The sequence below is a fragment of the Camelina sativa genome, chromosome 5 (assembly GCF_000633955.1).
Source record: "Camelina sativa cultivar DH55 chromosome 5, Cs, whole genome shotgun sequence".
NCBI lineage: Eukaryota > Viridiplantae > Streptophyta > Magnoliopsida > Brassicales > Brassicaceae > Camelina > Camelina sativa.
The window spans coordinates 3,678,138-3,692,881 of NC_025689.1; the positions used below are offsets into that span (position 1 = coordinate 3,678,138).

Below are 14,744 nucleotides of genomic sequence, written 5' to 3' on the forward strand. Positions count from 1 at the left end.
GACGAACCGTACTATCGAACTATTATAATCTGGTTGTAATTAAGAGTATCAATAATGATTTTTGGTTGAGTATGTGGATAAGGGTTAGTTAAGTAAATGATGGTATTTAGAAGAAAAACAAAGTAATAAGTTGTGTTCTCAATATTTAGAAAAAAACAGTGTGATATTCTTTTCAAAATACCAGTTAGTTGGGAAATTAGCTTAAGCTTGGTATCTATCTATTTGCATATTTTAAGATTCATAATCATTTACTTAGTTTAATAAAATTTTATGTTAATTAGTGCAACTACCCTAATGTTTTAGGTTTAATAACTGACTTTATTGTATAATCGTCTCAGAAAACAGAACAAAAGGAGTACAACTGAGGAAGTACTTAGGAGCGGTTGCGTTCAACAATATAACGCGGCTAGCATTTGGGAAGCGTTTTATGGACGCGCAAGGTGTGGTGGATGAGCAAGGACTTGAGTTCAAGGCTGTAGTATCAAATGGTCTGAAGTTGGGTGCTTCACTGTCGATAGCTGAACACATCGAGTGGCTCCGGTGGATGTGTCCGGCCGATGAGAAGTCGTTTGCTGAGCATGGGGCTCGTCGCGACCGCCTCACCCGAGCTATTATGGAGGAGCACACTTTGGCCCGTGAAAAGTCTAGCGGAGCGAAACAGCATTTCGTTGATGCGTTGCTTACGTTGAAGGATCAGTATGATCTTAGTGATGATACTATCATTGGTCTTCTATGGGTGCGTTAACGTTTTAGTGTTCATAACAACCGTTTAAACCCTTAGATTTCTTGTGGCTCACGTTTGTAAATGGTGTGTGTGTGTGTGCAGGATATGATCACGGCAGGGATGGACACGACAGCGATAACAGCTGAATGGGGGATGGCTGAAATGATCAAGAATCCAGAAGTGCAGCAAAAAGTGCAAGAAGAGATGGACCGAGTGGTTGGACTTGACCGGATCTTAACCGAGCAAGATTTCGCCCGCTTACCTTACTTGCAATGTGTGGTGAAAGAGTCATTCAGGCTGCACCCTCCGACGCCTCTAATGCTCCCTCACCGAAGCAACGCAGACGTCAAGATCGGAGGCTACGACATCCCCAAAGGATCAAACGTCCATGTGAACGTTTGGGCGGTGGCTAGAGACCCTGCCGTATGGAAAAATCCATTGGAGTTTAGACCAGAGAGATTCTTGGAAGAAGATGTTGACATGAAGGGACATGACTATAGGCTGCTTCCGTTTGGAGCAGGACGACGGGTTTGCCCCGGTGCACAACTTGGTATCAACTTGGTGACTTCGATGATGAGTCATTTGCTTCACCATTTTGTTTGGACACCGCCTCAAGGCACAAAACCGGAAGATATTGACATGTCTGAAAACCCTGGACTAGTCACGTACATGCGCACCCCTATTCAAGCCGTTGCAACGCCTCGGTTACCTTCAGAAGATCTGTACAAACGCGTGCCTTACTATATGTAAAGGTCTCTCTGATCTACCTTTTGTTGCTTCTGCGCCTAATGCTCTTGATGTTGTTTGTAGACATATTTCTTTTCTGGTGTATCATCGAAAACGTTTGGTGAAATTTGCAGGACATAAAAACAAGTTTCTTGATTACATTAACTTCAGGTTTTGCCTAATAGCACTAAAATACATCACACACACACACACACACACATTTGTAATCAAGTTATGCATAAGCTGCTTGTTTTTACTTACCTTTGAACAAGTGAATTTCAAGAAGAAGTTTCCTTAAACTCTTGCAACTGTTTGAAGTTCATCCATGGCTTCACCCACACTTTGGCTTCGAAACTCTTCGTCAGATCACCTTCTTTTGCTTCTAGGGTTAAGTGGTACATCGTTCCTGCAACTACCTGCTCTCTTGCTCTTACAATCTTCGTGAACTCAAGAACCATGTTCTGTACTTAACCGGAAAAAATAATCAGAAACAAAGATTCATATCATAAGGGTCCATAACCAGATGGGGAAACAGAGGAAACCTGTTGTTTGTTATGTTCCTGAATGGCAAATCGAGCAAGACTCTCGATCTCTCCACTGATCTGATTTCCTCGGAGATCATAAACACCTCCTGGCATCATCATCGTCTTTGCTGTGCTTTTCTCTTCTGATCTGCAAATCGCTAATTGAATTGTTCCACAGAGAAGAAGGGTAACGATACATAACGCTCTCGATTCCATCTCTTAAGGGAAACTTATTATTCCCAAGTTTTGGCCTTTTCGGTTATCTTTTACTTGGCTTAAGCCGTAAGGTATGAAAATTGACAAAGTCAATGAACTAATTACACGTGTCATCACCTGAGCGGCTGAGCGTTTCCCACTTTTAATGAAAAAGTTAAAGAGATAAGAAAATAACAAAAACGGCAGGATGTGTTACTGTTGAGAGCGTTTCGCACTCAAGAAAACGGTATGCATTCTACAAGGTTATTATTGAAACTGCGGAAATTGGGATTTCATCGTTGTCGTCGTCGTCGTCACTCGATCGCTCTTCTCTGTTCCTCCGGTGGGGAAAAAAAGAAATGGTGATGGAAATTGTGAAGCCAAACACGTGCATTAGAGGATGTTGCACCAGCGAATCGATTCCTCTTCATCTCTCTTCTTCCTCGTTCACTCTTCTCTCTCCAATCGCTAAAGGTACTGGTTTCTTCTCTTCCCCCATCTCTCTCTCCGTGCTCTTCATTCGATTACTCTGGAGAAATTTGCAGGATCAGAGAGTGTGGTTTACGAAGCGATTCTAGATGGACGCAAAGTAGCAGCGAAGAAGCCAATCTTGTCTACTTCCGATGACCTCGACAAGTTCCACAGGAATTTGCAGCTCTTATGGTCTCTCTCACTCTTATCACTTTGTTACATTTTGAATTTCTTATTTTGCAATGTTTTGATTTTTCTCACTTTAAGTTTTGGATTTGGTGAAGTAATTTAGATCATCCGAGTGTGGTTAAGCTAGTGGCAGCTCACGCTAAGCCTCCCAATTACATGTTTTTCTTTGAGTTCTACGAGTTAGGGACGTTAGCTGAGAAGTTGCACGTTGAGGAGTGGTCTCCGAGTATTGATCAAGTGTTGATGATCACGTTTCACTTGGGTATATGACTCTACTTGTCTCAAAGGAACGTTCTTTTTTTGTCAACCGTGTCTGATTCTGGAGGTTTCGTGTTTTTGTAGCTAAGGCATTGCAATATCTTCACAACAACGGAATTGTTCACAGAGATGTGAAACCAGCAAATGTTCTTGTAATGCTCTTCTTTTATCATCTAGTATAGAATAGGTACTTCTTCTTTGAGCTTTTGTGTGAAGCTTAAGTGAGCTTTTTTATTGATGTAGCTTGACGAGAGGTTTTCTCCATATCTGGCCGACTTTGGTTTAGCAGAATACAAGAAGAATCTGTGCGAAGTTAATCTGCAGAACTGGAGATCGTCTGGAAAGCCAACTGGTGGATTCCACAAAAAGAACATGGTCGGAACACTTATTTACATGGCCCCTGAAATACTAAAGAAAGAGATGTATACTGAGAAATCAGATATTTATAGCTTTGGGATTTTGATCAAGTAAGAATTGTTTTTTTGTGTAGAAAATTGTAATTCCTAGCATTTTCTTACATTCATATTCCTTCACATTTTTTAATTTGTTTAAAGTATATTTAGCTTTCTTCCTAAAAGATTCCTTTGGTTATGAATTGTTGTGTCATCTTACATTGCAGTGAGCTTTTAACTGGAGTTGTTCCATATACTGATCTTCGTGCAGAAGCTCAGGTAAAAATGTCTTTCCATTTTGCATTCTGACATGAGAATCTCTGCTAGAAGCCTTNAAGCCTTTATATACTATCTACTGTCTTCTTTTTTTTTTTGTATATCAGGTTCCTGAGTTGCATTCATTTAACTTTTCTATATTGCTAAACCTTGGCGAGAGCAGTTCTTACGATCATATAGTCAATTTCATGTAGATGTGTACTTAATTACATATAAAAGCATTCCTGTTCTTTTCATTCGTGACACCTAATGTACCCTGTGCAAATCTGGTTGGCAGGCTCACTGTTTTGGAGATGAATTATACAGAACAGCAACTTACAGCTGCCATTGTGTCTTCTGGTCTGCGACCTGCTCTTGCTGAAACTGGATTGCACCTTCCAAAGAGTTTGTTGTTTTTGATACAAAAGTGCTGGGAGGCTGATCCTTCTAAACGACCTTCTTTGGACAATGTGGTTTTGGAACTAGAATCAATTTGGGAACAAGAGAGAGGAAAGCAGCAAGGTCAATTCCATGAGAAAACTTTTAACTCCCAGAGTGATAAGGATGGGGACACCACTAAAAGGTCGGAAGATTACAGGGACACAATTAATTGGTCTAGTCAAGGGAAGTGTTTATCCAAGAAATCGTCTGTTTCCCATGTCTTTGATGTGAAATTATGGTCTAGCTCAACAGATGACCCTTCAAGATATGTCCCTATTATTTCGTGTGGGTCTTTTGCAACATGTGGAAGAAGAGAATCCATGGAAGATACACACTTCCTCATGCCTCACATGTGTTGTGAGGAAAGCATCCACTTATTTGCCATCTTCGATGGTCATAGAGGTATACCAACTGCCATGTTAACCCAGAAAGCCACGTGTGTACTCTCTCTTTTGACTTCAAATCCTTTAGTTACTTATCACATAGTATATAAAATAGCTTCCTGGATGACATGCAGGTGCTGCAGCTGCTGAATTTTCTGCTCAAGTTTTGCCAGGATTAGTTCAAAGCTCATGTTCCACAAGGTTCATGCTCAGCTCAAGCTTTTCCTAATCTTCAGCATTGTTTTCAGGAAAACTCATTGGTATGTCTCATTTTCAGCGCTGGCGAGGCATTGTCACAAGCATTTGTTAGAACGGATTTAGCTTTCAGACAAGAACTTGATTCCCATCGGCAATCAAAAAGGGTGAGTCAGAAAAACTGGCATCCTGGTTGTACTGCTATAGCCTCTCTCCTAGTAGAGAATAAGCTTTTCGTTGCAAATGTTGGTGACTCCAGGGCAATTTTATGTCGCTCGGGCCACCCTATTGCTCTAAGTAAGGTGAGATAAGACGACCATACTGAAAGTGTGCTAAGTTTTATATTCTATTGGTCCCCTCAATTTCACCTCCCTGCATAAATTAACTTCGGCATTGGTACTCAGGCACATCTTGCCACCTGTATTGATGAAAGAAATCGTGTGATTGGAGAAGGTGGGCGTATTGAATGGTTGGTTGACACATGGAGAGTTGCTCCTGCTGGCCTTCAGGTTTGGTCGTTATGTACTTGATAGAATACCGTTAAATGATATGAAAGTGACAAGTATAGCTGACATTAGAGGAACATGATGTTGGTTCATTTTTTGAAAATTTAGTTAATTCTGCTTTGTAATAGGTTACCCGGTCGATAGGAGATGATGACCTGAAGCCAGCTGTAACAGCAGAACCAGAGATCAGTGAGACAATTCTATCAGCTGATGATGAGTTCTTGGTAAATTGTATCTTACTTTCGTGTCATATATATGAAACTTTGTTTGTTTATTCGACGGTTTATAAAAATAATAGGTTGAATGTGGTAGGTAATGGCGAGCGACGGGCTCTGGGATGTTTTGAACGATAAGGAAGTTATTAGTATAATCAGGGATACTGTAAAAGAACCTTCAATGTGTTCAAAGAGACTAGCAACCGAGGCTGCAGCACGTGGTAGTGCCGATAACATCACAGTCATTGTAGTCTTTCTACGGCCAGTGTCTACAGCTGAAAGGATCTACTAGTAGCCAATTCTTGCATAGTATTATTCAACATGCAATTTCTTTACATATTATTAGTTCCTCATGTTTCCAAAGTTCCACATTGGGCACTGAAGCTTATGTAATTGCCCCAGAGTATTATTATATTTGCTCTGAACCAGAAAGTACATAAAACATGTAAACTACAAGGAAACTTAACTTGAGTTATATACTCCTGATTACATCAGTTACATTATAATTGTTTATTTTTTTTTTTTTTTGTAAAAAAATACATGGTACTTCATGTTTCAGAATAACATGATACAGTAGGGGATCAGAAAGAAGAAAAAATAAGAAGTATTGGAGTGGACGGCTTACTCTGCTCGTCTCTTAATCCATATGCTTTCTAAGGTATTAATAGTTAGCCTACAGCTTGCACTATGGTCATCTCGGCAGTAATGCACACTTGTACCTATATATAAACACCGGAAAGTTAACCTTATGAGATTTTATCTCTTTGGTTGTCATTTGCCTGTCTTCTATTTATTGATTGCCTCAAATTTCGCAGGAGCATCCTTATCTTGGCGTGGACCCTTTGCTCAATGCGTCTTGCAAAAGTTTCTTGAAGCTCTGCAGGAACATGTCCCATTCAACTGTTGTCATGTCCACGAAAGAAACACCTTTTGATTCATCATGGTTCGCACCAATCAGTGGGCTCTTGCTTTTCATGTTGCATTTTTCTTTCTTTTCTTTTGCATTTTTCTCATGATGAGTAATCCGCTGGTTTTGTGAAGACAACATCGAAGCAGTTACATTGGTAGCGATGATGGTGTTTGCACGTGGCCCTCTTGGAACCAAAGGTGGTTTAGATACAGAAAATACCTCTGAAATCTCCGCTTCACATGGGGTATCTCCACCTTCAAACTTAAACATTCCACACTCTAGCTCTGTGTTCACTTCATTTCCTTCCTGACTATAGTCACCGCCTTTGCCAGTTTTGCCAACAACACTTGCTTTCGATTTGGTGCAGAGGGTCTCTAACAGACTGAAACTCTCTTCCCCCCTGGAGAAATCCCGAGTCATCTTCTCGCCTATCTCCGCGAGACAGAGCCCTGCAGCCGCAGCGTGTTTTAAGAAAATTGTGCAGACGATGAGGACCCTTATGGCAGATTCCGGCAAAGAGTCTAGTTCAGTTCTTAGAAGTTCTGCGTCTTTGAAAGGGTCCAGATTCGATATATACTGCAGCTCATAGTCGGTGAATGGAACAAAAGCTTGAGGCCAGTTTAACCACTCAAAGTAAGGATCATCTAGGAATTCAGGGAGGCAGAGACCATGGTCAATAGGCACAAGCTCAGCGGTCCCAAGTCGATTATAACTCTCTTTTTTGTCACATCTCTTCACTAGCATATTTCCAGCATGTCTGTCAAGGTTCAGGACTCTTACATCAAGTATTCCAATCCTATGAACCGAGTTAACCGTGAAGCTTCCTGGACCCAATTCTCCCGCATCATAATCATGACCCACAAATCGCTGCAAGGAAGCTACCTTATAGGGCATGGAGGAGTACGAGAAGGTGTCACTGACATGAAACGGGACATGTGAGATACTAACCAAAGCTGTTGGTGGAACACCAGAGAAGCCTTGGTAATCCAAAAGGTAAGCAGCTAACTCTCGGATACCCGTCTCACCAACAGGAATTGAATGTTTCATTCCCGGTTGCCCGAGCATCAAGTTTCCAGACTTTTTAGGATTGTTAAAGGCCAAAGGCTCTTCATCAACCGGTTTAGCCACAGCAATGTTATGTCCATTTCCTGTTTGCAAGAGATAAGCACCTCCCATGCCACTTGGTAAAAGCAGAGGCTGAGCTCCAGAAACCATAGCCATAGTCACCTCAGCCACAAGGGCACGAACCGTGGGCACTCTCTGGCCACCAAGAATCTCAATCCGTGGAGCAGTGGTTGCTTTGATATCTTCCTCCATATTAGCAGACGCAGCTATAGAGAAGCAAGGAGAGGAAACGCTTCGAGGGATGTTGTCATCTTCAACCGAATGATTAAAGGATTGCGCGAGGAAGTTGAAGTCAAGGTTGGTAAGGGATTGAAGTCTGCATCTTTGAGAGGATCGGCTGAAGTAAGGGAACTTGTCACTGAAAGGATCAATAGCCAGGGCCATATCCGAGATCAATGTGGGCTTGCAGGTGATGATTATGGTCGTAGCCAAACAATTCATGCCAAACCAAAACTTTTTGGCACTCCTATCTTATATATATTTACACAACTAAAAAAAAAGTTTCGTAATTTTTTGTTTTCAAAAACCTACAAATCAACTTGGATCTATATACAGCCACAAGATGGTGTGTCCTTTGCTTCGGTTGAATCCATTGTGCCCTTTAAGTATTCGCTCCTCCAACCATGAATCGCCGCAATTTTCTGCAAAACAGAAAGAAGAAGATAAGTCACATACATGGGAAGCCTTATTAAAAGAATCATCAAGAAGAGAAGATAGCTTGCACAAGAAGAATCAATTTGAACGAACCCTGAATACGGATGAAGGCATTCAGGGATAGAGACGGAGAAAGATTGAAAAACAGAGAGGAGCGTCAGAGACACCGACACCGTCACCGGAAAAAAATTCTGTCTTTTTTTTCCTGAGACTCCCCTCTTTCAGAACGATACTTCTTTCTCCTTTCCTTTTTTTTTTTTTGGTTTTCTTTTTTTTTCTCTTTCTTCAACCCCTTTCTTCTAAAACCTATTTGTAATTATGCTATAAATGTCTCTCTTCTTTGTTTACGTTTCTGATTTTCCCGCGTTTTTAGGATGGAGACGAATGCTAAAAATAGTAATTAACAAACAAAAGCTTAAAAGAAAGCTACGTTACGTTCTTATCTATAAGCTATGGCGTTTGTACCGAAAATTAAGGATTTTATTTTGGACAGGAACAACAAATACAGAGTTTTGATGATGCCTTATGGACAATATAAAGTTGAGAGAGAGCTTGTACTATTTTCAGTGATAATAACTAATAAGCAAACATTTGTGGTGTGGAACCAGAAAGGAACTCATAAGACATTGTTTCATGGGTTTGGCTTTGTTGAACCATTGGCTATAACTTCTCCTTGGTTCTTGTTGTTGTCTTCACCGGCAGTACTACCAGGAACAGATCTCCCACTGCTCGAAACTAGGTTCTTGATGGTTGATTTCAGGTCTGTGTCTTTTATAAGGGAGTCCAACGTCACGTGTACGCCTATATGCACCACAAGAAAAGTTCGCATCTCAATTGAAGTTAAAACTAATAGTTCGGAGAGTTTGTGTGTTATTTATACTACTTACGGTATCTCCAGTAATGTTTAGGGTTTGTTGGGTCATTGATCGTCTCCTCTGTTGCAGGGCGAGTAGTGTATTCCTCTTTCAGAGCCATCATATCCTAATTTTTCCAGGGGGAAAGAAGAACAAACACCAATGTTATTATTGAGCCTGATAAAAATTTCTAATAAATCTGACTGGTGATGATTACCTGAAGTGGGAAAATAGCCCACATAGATGGAGCTTCAACATGTTGCCTCAGAATGAAATGAGTTATCTCTGGAACACATTGACTTGGAGGGATTTCATCTACACCAATCACTTCCTTGAAGTAATGTTGTCTTCTCTCTTCGTCCTCTTCCCACCAAGCCCGCAGTGTAGAGCAGTCGTGGCATGATGGAGCACACACCTGAGAAATATAAAGAGATACTTTGAATAATGCGGTGAATCACGTACAGACTTAAAATTTCTCAGGAGATGGAAGGAAGCTATAACTGAGTAAGACAGGATTCTGAGAAAAATTATCTAACCGTCATATAGCCATAATTAGAGGGGATCCCAAACTTCACATCGGACTCACTGGGCATGCGCTGGATCCGAAGGCCAACCAACCCAAGTTCTTGCATAACCTGAGTAACTAGGAATTTAGCGCATGCTTCTACACAAGTTGTATAAAAAGAAGTTGGATATGAACCAAGAGCAAGGAAAACAGAGCACACATACAGGATGCACACAAGATGGAATAAGACCCAGATCCTCCCCACAGGCCAGCATGTTAGATGAGTTTAACAGAGCAGGTAAGGTTTTCAAAGCATTTTTCCTCCATAGATCTTCTTGGCGTTGGAAGTAGTAGTCATAGTATAGTCTCTTCAGAACATTTTTGCTGTATCAGAAAACCTTCATCAGATTTTCCCATATCGATGAAAAAGAGAAAAATATCAAAGGATCAAGAGCAGAGGTCTTGATTTGGGAAGTATACTAGCGTGGCTGGTGAAAAGGTTTTGAAAGTACCTGTGATCATCCAAATCCTGGAAGCTTGAAGTATCCTCAAGATTAAAGCGAGGATAGAATTTTCTTGCATCTTCTGGATCTTTGATCAGAACAACATTCTAGGGACACAAATTCAACAGAAATAAAAAATTGCGAAAAGTTGAATCGAGAGAGTCATAAAGTGGTTAACAAGGAGAAGAAATCTAGACGCGCTTGTGATGCATAAAACTTTACCCGTAATATGTCAAAGACATCACGGCGAACTTTGTCCTCATTTTCTAGCAACAAAGACTTCTCAGCTAATGACTTCAGCTTTGCTGCAATCTTCTTCTCTGTGTTGCAGTCTTCCTTGAACTAGAGTAGAACAAACAAGTAAGTTACTAAAAAAGACCTAAACGTTTTTGACAGAAGGAACACAAGACTTAGTTATCTAAAGGGTTATGGAATAGATAAATGTGGTTCTCCAAAGGAAATTGATCTCCATATGAGGAATTTACTGACCTCATACAAGTCCTTCTGAGTTTCATTTAGAAAGTTTGACGCAATAAAAGGCCAAAAATCTCCAAATGTCTCCTGAAGGGACAGACCAATGACATAAATCAACAGAAAGGTATAAATAAGGATCTATTATGAGGTAAGGTTTGTAACTTGAAACTTACAATTTACTAAAGCTGCGCTGAAAGCAGATCATAACAGTGTGATGAAAAACTAACCTCAAGAAATTTCTTCTGCACGTAGGGCTTGCTTAACCGGTCAAAATCCCATATGCCCTCTTTTTCCAATTCTTCCTGCATCAGAAGCAGTTTTATCATTTCTCCTTCGCTTTAAATTAGTTCATCGGCAGCCATAAGCTTTTAAAAAGTAAATCTCAGAGCCAAGTTCTTTTGAGCAGGCATGTAGCTTGTGTACCTGACTTAACGGAATAGATGGACGGAACTTCCCCACTAAACCAGTCATAGCATGAGCTGGAAGCTCCCAGATTCTGAAGAAACCTAATATATGATCAATCCTATATGCTGTGAAATATTTTCCCATCTGCAAAGCAAGTACGATCTTGTCAGCCTTTAGATCTTCAAAGGGCCGTGGTTAGTAAATAGTAAGGACACTAATGCCCACCTGTGTTAGGCGAGCACGCCACCAAGCATAGTTGTCTTTTGACATTTCCTCCCAGTTATAAGTAGGAAACCCCCAATTCTGACCATTTTTGTCAAAATAGTCTGGGGGTGCTCCAGTTGACGTATTCATGCGAAATAGATTCCTGTAAACCCACGTATCAACACTGTTTCGGTCAACCCCAATAGGTAGGTCTCCTTTCAGCACGACACCTCTCTTCCTTGCATATTCTGATGCTTCTGACAACTTTTGAAAACGTAACCAGCACACACTTTTAGTTGAAGCATCCAGTAACCGACTTCACTTACAAGAATGTAACAGAAGTTGATGAAATACGAATCAGAACATACTCACTTGTACATGTAAATGGTACTGAATGTAGTAGTGGAAGCATATGGTGTTATAGTGCAAGCTGTCCATGGATATCAATTTTTCAAGCTGTGGCATTACGATATTTGGAGCTGTGAGAAATTACTGAAACTATCCAGATGAAATACATCTGGAAAGCTTGAACTAATTCGATCACTAAACTTGATAAGATAATACCTTGTCTTCTGTGTAGTCAGAAAAAGTCCCCCATTGACTATGATCTGAAGTCTCAAAAAAATCACGGAGAAAGCAGAAAGCCGCATATGGTTTCAACCAGCCCTTTCCAAGAAAACAAAACTCAGTAAGTCAAATGAAAAGCTGAAGTGAGCCTTCGGAGGCATAAGTATGCAGGCGTGTATATCTACGCATATGAAGAAAACAATATCAGATTCTGAAGCATACCTCGTTCTCCGAGAAGAATTTCTGGAAAGAGCTTGAGTTCAACGTCTGGTCTTTCTCTAGGTCAAAGATCTTCTTGGCAATTGAAAGCTTAGATTCCATGGTAGCCTCATAATCAACATCCTACAAGTAATAATCTTTAAAAGATCAATCTACACTCGAACTCTGACAGTAACAAACTAACATATGAACCATTTACTAGCAGGAGTTCAAACACATCATGCTGATACAGACACAAGCCTTTGGAAATACCATATCTCGTTTCTCTGATGCTATTCTTTTCAAGTATCCAAGAGTCTAAAAGTGAGAGAAAATGAAAACCTCTGAAAGGTCTGACAAGGGACTGATTACCTTCTTGTCCAGTTGCTTCTTTGCCTTCTCAATTTCTTCCTGAAAGGGAAAGAAAAAGATCAGCTAATTTATTTCTTAGGAGTGGTTCTCCCAGACTACAAGAAGTGTACAAACTTACCTTGATAGCGTCTGGCAAACATTCAGAGAGAGCCTGTACTCTTAGATATAATGGATGCAATGCAAACACAGACAAGGAGCTGCAAGAGAAGCAAAAATCCAAAAGATGAAAGAACAAAAAGAATGAACCAGACAGTTTAATGAGTTGATATAGACATTTTAGTAAGTAGAGACAGATATTCACCCGAGCCTCAGGCTTAGTCATTAATTATCAACCAAGTATAGGAAACGCAAGGTCCCAGAAAACAAAGTTAAGCAAAAGTCTAAAACTAAGAAAAACTACGAATGATCATAAATTCAGTAGTCAAGAGATAATAACAACAGAACTTCTGGAATATTTGTTTCCCATCTGTTAAGTGAGTCAGCAACCCTTTATTGAACTTGTGCAAAACTAATATAGATGCAATACTCATACCTGTAGGGATACGAGTCCCACCACATCTTATGCACGGATGTGTCATTTACTGGTAAAAGTTGTACTAGATGCAACCCGGAATCTACAGACCAGTCAACCAGCAACTTCAGATCGAGAAATTCCCCCACACCAACATCATCTTCTGATCTAACAGAGAACATGGGAACTGCAACACCAGCACCCCTCCATGGCATTGCCTACATGTAAAATTAAACAAATTTAAACAACACTGATCCTATCACAGAAGGAGCTAGTTCATAGCTTGTCTCTGTTACTTACCCGAAACAAGCCATCTGACATGACAATGTATTCCTGTTTACTACCGATGGAGTGAAGAGACAACTCCCGATTGCCACCAGATTCAAAACCTATGCTGCCTTCCTTCTGAACTTTACAGTATCTATATGTGAATAACAGTTAAGAACCCAGCACGCAAAAAGTATATGAGAAGTGAAGTGTGAACTAGTTTCAACAAATTAGTCTGAAAGAGAATAAAGAAAGGATATTTGATAGGAAAGTCTGCTTTAGGGATCAAGCAATCTGCTTCCCATATGGAATCATCGACATAGTTGAGTCTAAGTCCATTTTCAACTTTCCATTTCCCCAACTTTGTTGGGGTGCCTAGAACATATATCTGTACATACAAAAAATGATGGTCACCAGACAACATAAGACTCAAACATGATGATAAAAAAATGTAAGATCATAGAGAAAGGCTTACCGATGTTCCCTCTCCAATGTCTGGACAACAGATTTTGAATTGGACAACAACTGAATCTATACACATGGTAAAGTCAAGAGACCCCAAAAGTTAGCCAAGACATCGATCAATAACAAATAGAGAATCTCAGAGACAATGGTGTGATAGATTCTCAAAGAAGAAGTAGTACCATCTTGATCCGACTTATTCTCAAAGACCCCTAGAGGTTTTTCTACTTTCATTTCGAAACTCTGGTGGAATATAACATCTTTAAATGCGCTTCTAAATGGAAGAGCTTGATCCCCAGTCTGAAATCAAAGGAACAGAACATGTCAAGGGGCAAATTATAAGCAGCAAGAAATAATCATAACAGCAAACAAATGAGATAAAAACCCAAACCTGCCAGAGATCACGAAGCTGAACAGACTCTCCACCAATCAATGTCTCAGGCACAACGAGCTTCCTCTTCATCCCAAACTCCGACCTTAGCACATTCTTGGAGTCATCCACCACGTAGTAACAATAATCACAGCTAAACCCAGGTGGAACCGAGACAGAGCCACTCCAGATGAGCTGATCATCATGCTGGGATGGCTTAAGCAGCAAACCTTTTTTCACATTCCCGGAACCAAGTCCAGGAGCCGAGCCACAGACCAGCAAACTCTCTCCCCAGTGAGTGAAATACGGTATCGAGAAGCTAAGGCTAACCATTGGTTTACTAGACTTGCTAGTACTCAACGAAAGCGATCCTAAATTCATCATTCTCTAAACAAGAACAACAACAATAAAAATCAAAACTTTAGCAAAACCCAGATCACAATTCCTTATCCGACGGAGAGTAACTCAAGAGACCACAAATTAAAAGTGAAAAATCAACAAATCAGTAACACGCAAGCCATTATAGAGTAAATCGAAAACAACGGAAGAGAGAGAGAGAAGTGAAGTAAGAAATTGGGAAACCGATGATCACCTTTGCTTGCTCAAACCGTAAGTAGTAAATCTCAACACACGAGTCTCGAGAGAGTGACTGAAGAAGCTAAAAAAGTAGTCTACTACTATATATGGCAGCTAATTTCGAATATTCAGTAGACGCAATCAAAAATGGCTTTTTCTGGAAGATATTTTGTGGTTTTGTTCAATCGCTCTGCACCGTCAATTTTTATCAAGCACGAGTCTTTTCTCCTTTTTCTTATTATTTTAAGAAGAGGCAAGAAGAAGAAGAAGAAGAAGATCACGAGATAGATCGGGCAAGAGTGTCCAGACATTT

General features: G+C 40.3%; 5 protein-coding genes across 6 annotated transcripts in view; 2 read left to right on the forward strand and 3 right to left on the reverse strand.

Moving 5' to 3' along the window:
• Window positions 1-1,609, forward strand: part of LOC104785308 (cytochrome P450 98A3-like) — a 9,556-nt gene extending 7,947 nt beyond the window's left edge. Inside the window, exons 2-3 of one of the 2 annotated variants that reach the window (XM_010510491.2) lie at window positions 339-736; window positions 827-1,609. In XM_010510491.2, the coding sequence (XP_010508793.1) occupies window positions 339-736; window positions 827-1,474 (1,046 nt within the window). In that variant the 3' untranslated portion in view covers window positions 1,475-1,609. The remainder of the gene's footprint in view (window positions 1-338; window positions 737-826) is intronic. The other variant, XM_010510492.2, reaches the window with a different exon arrangement.
• LOC104785307 (cysteine proteinase inhibitor 3) lies at window positions 1,589-2,239 on the reverse strand. Its single transcript, XM_010510489.2, has 2 exons — window positions 1,993-2,239; window positions 1,589-1,911 (listed from the first exon to the last, which is right to left on the reverse strand). The coding sequence occupies exons 1-2, from the start codon at window positions 2,188-2,190 to the stop codon at window positions 1,729-1,731; spliced, it is 381 nt and encodes a 126-aa protein (XP_010508791.1). The 5' UTR covers window positions 2,191-2,239; the 3' UTR covers window positions 1,589-1,728.
• LOC104785310 (protein kinase and PP2C-like domain-containing protein) lies at window positions 2,459-5,968 on the forward strand. The gene is made up of 13 exons (XM_010510494.2): window positions 2,459-2,643; window positions 2,715-2,832; window positions 2,925-3,091; window positions 3,172-3,239; window positions 3,331-3,554; window positions 3,707-3,758; window positions 3,863-3,945; window positions 4,033-4,577; window positions 4,693-4,759; window positions 4,836-5,055; window positions 5,158-5,262; window positions 5,388-5,483; window positions 5,572-5,968. The coding sequence occupies exons 1-13, from the start codon at window positions 2,529-2,531 to the stop codon at window positions 5,764-5,766; spliced, it is 2,055 nt and encodes a 684-aa protein (XP_010508796.1). The 5' UTR covers window positions 2,459-2,528; the 3' UTR covers window positions 5,767-5,968.
• On the reverse strand, window positions 5,926-8,523 carry LOC104785309 (phosphatidylinositol 4-kinase gamma 1-like). The gene is made up of 2 exons (XM_010510493.2): window positions 8,257-8,523; window positions 5,926-8,150 (listed from the first exon to the last, which is right to left on the reverse strand). Exon 2 carries the CDS (start codon window positions 7,948-7,950, stop codon window positions 6,298-6,300), a length of 1,653 nt encoding a protein of 550 aa, XP_010508795.1. The 5' UTR covers window positions 7,951-8,150; window positions 8,257-8,523; the 3' UTR covers window positions 5,926-6,297.
• LOC104785312 (4-alpha-glucanotransferase DPE2) lies at window positions 8,622-14,654 on the reverse strand. The gene is made up of 23 exons (XM_010510496.2): window positions 14,448-14,654; window positions 13,877-14,242; window positions 13,668-13,785; window positions 13,499-13,554; window positions 13,284-13,411; window positions 13,057-13,183; window positions 12,778-12,974; window positions 12,364-12,442; window positions 12,246-12,284; window positions 11,898-12,017; window positions 11,673-11,774; window positions 11,481-11,564; window positions 11,130-11,372; window positions 10,923-11,048; window positions 10,727-10,801; window positions 10,515-10,586; window positions 10,248-10,367; window positions 10,035-10,132; window positions 9,747-9,906; window positions 9,554-9,652; window positions 9,235-9,432; window positions 9,051-9,144; window positions 8,622-8,964 (listed from the first exon to the last, which is right to left on the reverse strand). Exons 2-23 carry the CDS (start codon window positions 14,237-14,239, stop codon window positions 8,795-8,797), a joined length of 2,868 nt encoding a protein of 955 aa, XP_010508798.1. The 5' UTR covers window positions 14,240-14,242; window positions 14,448-14,654; the 3' UTR covers window positions 8,622-8,794.